This window comes from Varanus komodoensis, unplaced genomic scaffold, assembly GCF_004798865.1.
Source record: "Varanus komodoensis strain SLA01 unplaced genomic scaffold, ASM479886v1 scaffold3, whole genome shotgun sequence".
Classification (NCBI taxonomy): domain Eukaryota; kingdom Metazoa; phylum Chordata; class Lepidosauria; order Squamata; family Varanidae; genus Varanus; species Varanus komodoensis.
In genome coordinates this window covers 60,819,819-60,828,041 of record NW_025335761.1, presented here as the reverse complement: position 1 = coordinate 60,828,041, position 8,223 = coordinate 60,819,819, and the positions used below count along the sequence as shown (strand labels likewise).

Below are 8,223 nucleotides of genomic sequence, written 5' to 3'. Positions count from 1 at the left end.
TGCCTCGAACCCTTCGCTGCGAGGTCAACCTGGCACATGTTACCCAATAACGGTGCCAGGCTTTGCCCAAGTGCGGAGGACTTTCTTCGCCCGGGCAGCCCTACCACCATTCCCGTCTTCCACGATTATGGGATGAACTTTGCTGGCAGGTGGTGGAACTCCCATGATTTTTGATTGGAAGGCTGTGGGAAGCAGTGGAGTTTCCAAATGGATCTCTTGCGCTGTTTTGGCTAGCTAAGGAAAGCCATCATTTACGTCCATAAATTCATCATAACGGAGCCCAGATTCCCTGGGGCTTTGTGGCTTTTACAGATTTATTGTATTAAAACACACACACACAGAGACGCACACGCACAGTGTCCAAAAAACGGAAAGGTCTTCCTCTATTACTTCCGTTCCCTCCTCAGGAAAATCCCATGTACTGGCTGGAATGCTTGGGAAGATATGGTGGCCCTATAAAAGGGGGGGAAGAGCCTGATTCAAGCAAGATTGTGTTGCGGTGCGTGTCTGCTGCATGCGCCAAACGGCAGCGCTGCCACCTCGTGGGCACGGCTGCTTCATGCAACGTTTCTTCCTGCAGCAGCTGCCTTCCTGGAGCGTTCAAATCAGGAAGCGCTGATGGAGGTGCACGATGCCTTTACGGAGGGATGCCCGCAACGCGGGGAAAGGGTGTCTCCAATAGAAAGCTGACAGGGAGAGGAGAGGCTGATGTGTGAGAACGGCTTCAGCCGTTGCCCACAGCCAAATGCTTCGTTAATGATAATGGGCCATTTTTCACTCTGCTAACTGGGTGCATTTATTTTTCCGGAAGACATGAGCTCCGTGCATGTGACAGATAGGCAGTTAATTTTTGGCATGTGCACAGACCTAGATTTGCAGCCCTGTAGGGGCCATGAGGAGCGCGGATGCCCACATGTCACGGCTTTGTGCTTGGAATGAGCACTGTGTGCGGGGCGGCTTGGCGTCAGTGTGATGGAATGTCACCCAGTGCTAAGCACTTGATCGCACAGCTGCAGGGAGTTGAGGGAATTCGCCTTAAGCTGTTGAATACAGCCTCCCTGCCAGCATGACCTGAGCAGAATCTCCAGCAGTACATGAGGTTCCAAATCCAAGGCCCTCCACCAGGTGCCTGCGCCAAAGGAGGCCCTGAAGGTGGCAAAGAGAAGCAGGGCCTCCTCAGTCGTGGCCCCCACTTGTGGAACCATGAAGCCTGTCTGGAGTCAACATTGTTATTTTTCTGGCCCCAGATTAAGCCTTCCTCCTCTCTTGCATCTGGTAACGTAGGCTATGGTTTTAAGCAAGCTTGACTTTTTCTTGTTGGTTGTTCAAAATTGTCTTTTCATTGTGGTGTGTCCGTGTGTGATATGCTTATACGGTTGTGTGTGCAAGTTTACCTAATGTATTTTGAAGGTGTTCCTAAACTTCTCAGACAGCTCCAGCTATTGCTGATATGGAGAGGTAATACACGGCATGAACTGGCACGATGAGGAGCTGGCGTCCTGGCCTCTTTGGGAAAGACACGCCTCTGCCGTCAGCTGCGGCCATCTCATTCCAGCAGCGGTGCAGAACCTGCCTTGGTCTGATGGCCAGACAGCCTCTCAGAGCAGCTCTGGGGGGGCTCCGTTTCACATGGTCGCCATCTGTGGGATGACATCCTTAGGCAACTAAATGAAGGTATGAGAACTGCGTGCTCCCTTCTGTTTGTTCCACCCGCCCACCCACCCTCCTTTCAGTAGTGGAGGCAATCTACTGAAGCACACCAATTGTGAGGTCTGCCTGGTGCCGTCGTTATTTGTTTTTCGGCGCCAGGTGAAGACCTTTTTATTTAAACGTCATTTTAATTGTTAACAATATTCACTTATTCATCTGGCCAGGGCGACTTCTTTCCTTTCCTTTTCTTTTCTTCTTTTCTAACTTTTCTTTTATAACTTCTTTTATAATGGTTATAAATTTTTATTTATTTATTTATTTTAAATTATTAATTTTAATTTTATATTGTTATTTTTGTATTGTATTGTATTGTGTTGTAAGCCGCCCCCAGGCTTCGGCAAGGGGCGGCATAGAAATGTAATAATAATAATAATAATAATAATAATAATAATAATAATAATAATAATTGCTGAAGACCATGGGAAGGAGGGTGTCGGTTGACCACTGCACAAGCTGAAGGCCGAAGGTCACTTTGGTCTGACCCAGCAGGGCTGCTCCTGGCACTGCAGATGCTGAGGACTGACCCCGGACTTCCTCCCGCTTCCCGGTGCCCCTTGAAGCAAGAGCAGACTCTCCTTCGAACACATGCAATGGCGCCTCCGTTGCCCCCTGGCGCTTCATGGCCGCAGGGTCGGTGAAAGAGCTCGAGTCCGCCCGCATGCTGGGGGGGGGGGCGTGTGTTTTACGTGACGGTCAGCTCCTGGGGCACGGTTGCCCCTTCCCGCCCAGGAGCACACCAGCTTCCTCTGGCATCTGGTGCCTCCTCCTCCACCTCCTCCTCATTGAAGGGGTTTGTGGAGCAGGGGCGAGGAAGCACAGGGGAGTGGGAAGCAGGGGGGACGCAGCCCCACGGCTCACGCCTTCGGCAAGGCGGCAGGCCAGGCCCCTGCCAAGGACCACCCATCCCTCTCCCAGGCGCCAGCAAGGAGGCGCCATTGTCCTGCCAGCGCCTGCCAAGTGGCCTCCAATGTGGGCCCTTGCCCAGAAAGAAATACTGTTGAATGGGGAGCCCATCACGCCGCCTTCTCTTCCTTGACCGGGGTGCTCATGACCTGGAGGTTGAAGAGGAGGAGTGGACCACGCACTGTCCATCTTCCTTACTCAGGGCTGCAGGACCCCAGGCCCAAAGTTCAAGCTGCCCCCCACGGGGGGGGTTCCCCAACAGCCCAGCCTCCTCTGCTGACCACCAAGTCTATGGCACTTCCCAGCTATTGTGCAGTTTTCCCATTCTAAAATGCTAACAAGCCTCTTCCAAGGCCCTGTGACAGACAGTAGTCTAATAGAGGTGGGTATTCTAATGTTTGGCTCCACCCCTTTTGCCTTTGGCCCCACCCACCTCAGCAGCAAGGTCCCCCCAGCGTCTCCCAAATGGAATGCGGTCCTCTGGCTGGCTGAGTATCCACAGCCCGGCTCCAGCCCTTCCTCCTGGCAGCGAGTGATTCCTTGGGCCCTAAAAGCTAGCAGCTCACTCCCAGCAACAGAAGGTCCTTCTCTCTCCCTGCCGGTGCCCTTCCCTGCTGAGATTCCAGTTGATTTTCAGGGGCTCCACAGGGAACAGGACATTTCAGAACTCCTTAACTGGACAAGACTAGGCTGGAAGCTCTTTTCCCATACCAGAAATGCTTAGCGGTACACGAATGTTCGATTCGATGCAATTCTAAATGTCCTTTTTCATTGGTGCGGGTGTTCAAAGATAGGCTAGACATGCACATGATGGGCATGTCGTGAGCGCAGCCGGCTGGAGCCAGAGGTCAGACCAGATGGCCCGGGACGCCCCTTCTGACTCGCGCTGTTTCTATGTTTCTGTCACTCCATGACTCTTGACTGGTGGGTCGCACAGCCAGGTAAATTGCAAAGGGGGGCAAACTGGACTGATGGAATGAAATCTAAAGGGCTGAGGCTCCCTCCGTTCACTGTTGGTATGATTTGAGACGAAGCTGTGAAAGACTTTCACCAAGGCCTTTAGGAAGCCGCTGCCTTCTCCTCTGGAAAAAAGAATGCCAACAAACAAACGTGTTGCCAAAACACTTGTCTGGGGCTTATATGCTGGGGTGCTTAGTTAAGTGAGAAGGCTTTGACCAGTTTAGAAAAGGTGGTATTTTAATATCTTGCAAAAAAGAAAGAAAGCAACACCATTCTATGTTTTTGCATTCTCACAAAAAATGTCACATTTGCAAAGAGGACAAAGACACAGTGACTTGGTTCAAATAACACAATAATGGATGTTCAAGGGGTGCCATGGGGTGGGCGTGAACTGCCCCCCAACCACGCGTTCCGATGTTGCCTGAACCCTGCTCAGTAAACACTGGACGGTTTATTCACCACGAACCACCCACACTTCATAACCTAATTATGGTGGTTAACTAACCGTGGTTAAAGCGTTCGCCTGCATTTGAAATCAGCGCCTGCGGAGCGGCAGAGGGGCAGGTCCCTCAACGCCTGTGTGGGAAAGATGGAAGGCACACCCACACTTGCCAAATCCAAACATGACAACACAACGGTAACACTTATTCTGGGATGGGTCCTGGAAGAGATGGCGCGCCCAGGAGGCCTGTGACGGATTTGGCTCGGGAGGCATCTTGACTGCTAGCATGGCTTGGATGCAATTCCGAGTCCCCCCTTATCTTCATTTGTCGGCAACAGGGACAACGACCAGCTGGGTCGTCTGCCAGCTTTCTTCCTGGGCCAGGGTTGCAGCATGGCACCCCTGGGGGTCCCGCCAAGCCAAAGAGAGGCATACAAAAGGTCCAGCAGAAGTGAGGAAATCCGTTTTGCTTCATTTTTCCTAGTAGGCCAGTGCTGCTGCAAGATGGCCTCCCGGGATGCCTTCCTCCCCACCCTGATTGCCCCCCCCCCCGCTCCCACTTGCCTGCTTGCCAAACAGGGAGCATCTCCTGCTTGCCACTGCTTCTGTACCCGAGCCAGTCCAAGAGGTAGGACATTTTGGCTGCACTCGGAGGAGGAGGAGGAGGGGAAACGTCTGCCTGTGGGCCCGAGGGGGCCTCAGCAACCTCCCAACCATGCCCACCTCTTACACCAGGCCCGTTAGGCAACTAATGCACAACCTCCTCCCTGAGTTTCGACCGGCACGTTGCAATCTACTGCTTCCTCCCAAGTTTCAGGCACGTGCGTCACTCCTAGCAAGCGATGCAGGGCACACCTTGTCCATTTCCGCAGAAGAGACAGAGCAGCGTGCAGGCCATGCTCACCACCGGCCCCCTCGCGTTCCAAGTCTCTGGGCGTTTTTGCTCACTGACTGATGCCCTACGTGCATTCCCAGCTGTTTGGAGCATGTGCAGACTGTCGGCTCACTTCCTCTTGATGGAAGTGCACTGCTGGCTGGGGTTTTCTGCAAGTTGCAGTCGGGCACATCTGGAGGGCAATACGCTGCAGAAGATGCACATCTGTGAGCGAGACGTTACTGCGCGAGGGCCGTCTTTCTGTACCACAATAAACTGGGCCATGCGCCCACCTCCCCATGACAAGCCCACCCACCTGCACTCGTATCAGACTCTCAGAGGAAGTGCGGGGGCAAGCGATGCGTAAGGACACTCCCTGGGTCTCCCCCCACCCCATTTTTCCTGCAAAAAATATTAAGCTTTTCAGAGCGTGCGGTGAACCTTTTTGCTCTTGGAGTAAGTAGCCGAGTGCTTGTTCAAGTCTGGGTGTCTTTTTTGTTTTTGGCACTTACTTCTCACAAGATGCTCATCCAGGCTCTTACGTGCCCAGAATCAGCTCTTGACGTGCTTTGCGGAAAGGCAAATTCTGTGTGCAGCCAATTATTCAAGAAGAGAGATTGCCCGTTCCAACGGCTCTCCCCCATGAAAGCGAAGCAGCGCAGCCGAACTCTGCAGGTTCCTGGAGTGGCACTGAGTGGGGGGCGGACATGCGTGCATGCCACTGGCCCCCCCAAATTCTGACACTGCTTCCAGGTGTTTTTGCTCGCTGAGTTATGCCTCTAACTGGCTGCAGCTCCAGAAAATCTACTTATAGTGCAATAAATGTGATAATGCTACATGGCAAAGGGTGCTCATGATCAGGAGACTTTGGCGATCTTCTTGTCCAACCCGCTGCTCAGTCCAGGATCTGCAATACAGGATGAGTTCCCTGCTTCCTTGCTAGGCAGCAAGTCACACTCTGCTCTCTGGCACAGCTCAGCAGCACAACAGTTCCTCTGATTCCCATGCGCGCTCAAATGGGTACTTGTGGCGAGTCATTCGCTGTGTGACTTACTCCTGAGAACATGCATAGGAAGCACTGTTCATGCCGTCTGCTGAAGAAATCAGTGGAAATGTGCTGAAGGCTGGCTGGCTGGCACTCGTTTCTTTCAAAATATATAAAATGCTTTCCAAAGGCACAAACCATGACACTGCAAACAACCGCTGAAAGTAGCATAGCCAAAACTGTAAAACGACATTCTCCCTGCATTTAAGCATCGCAAAAGAAGTGTTATCCCCCTCATCCACAGCCCAGCTTAGTGAACAGTTAAGTGCAGTGCAGAACTCGTCTGAGCAACTATTGCAAGCACCTCCTGCCCAGTGCCTGCAACACCCCAAAGGTTGCGGCGCTTCTCACATAAGCAGCCCTGGCGGCCATTAAGCCCATTTTCAGCAGCAAAGAACCCCTCATTTGCCGTCCCACCCAAGGCTTCCACCCTCTGGAAGGCACAGACAAAATACCCTCTCGTTTCTCCACAGGAGTCATTGCACCCTCAGCTCAGTGCGAAGCTTGTGGCATCACACACCTTGTTTTGCACACCCGTCCGAAGTCCTGTGCCCCAACACGACTGCACTGGATCCGGAGACGGCCATGCTCCGGACTCAACGGGACAGGCTGGTAGTCAGGACTAAGTAAAACACAGCCAACCCTGGAGTCAACCCACCGGAAGCAGCATACCCCAGATCACGCAGCCTGCAACAGCCGCAGCTTTTTCACAGCTCTGCAAAATGAACACGGTGTTGAAATCTCTGCAGGGGGAGTCCAAAGGCGCAGGAGTCCGAGGACCGCCTTGTTTCACGGTGCTCCTCCTCCCAACGTAGGGTTATTCTCCGTGCATTCACCAGCATCCCCTCTGGTTACAGGCCTCCGCCGTGGATGCCGTGTCAGGACGCTCTTCCCTCGCCCGGTCAGCACAACTTGCCACCAAGGCCTCTGGGCCCCGCCACCGCTTTGCTTCACAGGCTGGTGTCGACGGTGCCCGATTTGGGCCGCATCCTGGCAACGTCAGCAGACGCACAGAGCTGGGCTTCGCGGCAGAAGAGCAAGGCTGGGTTCTTGCACGCCCACGTGGCCACCTCGCCCCTGCCGGTGGTGCTGGAGGAGCTCAGCGTGCTGCCGGTGGGGCCCCGGCTGCCCTGCCCGTGGCTGGCACAGCCCTCCGCCCGGCTCCTGGCCTCCGGGCGGCGGCCCTGGGGCGCAGGCAGGTGGGCGCCCGCGCTGTTCCTCGCCCGGTAGCCCCCCTCCCGGCTGCGCCCCAGCAGCAGGGAGATGTTGGGGTTGCGGGCGGCGTAGATGAGCGGGTTGATGGCCCCGTTGGCCCAGGCCATCCAGCTGGCCACGGTGTCCGTGGTGGGCGAGAAGGAGACGTGCCCCGTGGCGGCGGCCAGGCCCAGCATGCAGTAGGGCCCCCAGCAGCAGATGATGGAGACGATCATGATGAGGACCGTGGTGGCCGTGCGCCTCTCGCTGTGGAGGCGCGGCGGCGGCCCGTGCGAGGCGAGCGGGCGCACGCGGCGGGCCGAGAGGCGCAGGGCGCGGCAGATGCCGTAGTGGCAGAAGCACATGAGCGAGAAGGGCAGCAGGTAGCAGAGGGCGATCAGCGTGGCGCTGTAGGGCGGGCCCAGGCGCGAGGAGCTCCAGGGCAGCACGTACATGCAGGGGGCGGCGCCGCCCGCGCGCTCCTCCTCCTCCTCGTCCTCCTGCGCCAGCAGGTACCACGGCCCCGAGACGCCCAGGGCGGCCAGCCAGACGCCGGCCAGCAGCTGCGCGGCCCGGCGGCGGCCCAGGCGGCGGCGCGGCTGGCGCACGATGGCGCAGTAGCGGTCGAAGGCGAGCAGCGCCATGGTGAGCGTGGCCGCGATGCCCAGCCCGGCGTGGAGCGCGGCGCTGGCCAGGCACAGGCGCTGCCCGAAGAGCCAGGCGCCGCGCGGGCGCCCGCTGAGCAGGCTGAGCAGGGCCGGCGGCAGGCACAGCAGCGCGGCCAGCAGCTCCGCCAGCGACAGCGACAGCACGAAGGCGTTGGTGACGGTGCGCAGCTGCCGGTGCCGCGCCACCACCAGCACCACGGCGCCGTTGCCCAGCGCCGACAGCGCGAAGATCAGCAGCAGCAGCAGCGCCTGCGCCGCCAGCGCCGGCCCGGACCAGCCCCACGCCCCCGGCGGGGCCCCCTGGCCGCCGCCCGCGCTCCCGTTGCCGCGCGCCGCCGAGGCGTTGCTCAGCACGGCGGCCGCCTCCATGGACGGCGGCCGCGCGGGGGGCGCATTCCGGGCATGGGCGGCGGCCCGGCCGTCCCCG

General features: G+C 56.7%; 1 protein-coding gene across 1 annotated transcript; it reads right to left on the bottom strand.

Moving 5' to 3' along the window:
* Positions 1–4,583: 4,583 nt before the first annotated feature.
* On the bottom strand, positions 4,584–8,165 carry GPR135 (G protein-coupled receptor 135). Its single transcript, XM_044436255.1, has one exon. The coding sequence runs from the start codon at positions 8,163–8,165 to the stop codon at positions 6,885–6,887; it is 1,281 nt and encodes a 426-aa protein (XP_044292190.1). The 3' UTR covers positions 4,584–6,884.
* Positions 8,166–8,223: the final 58 nt, after the last annotated feature.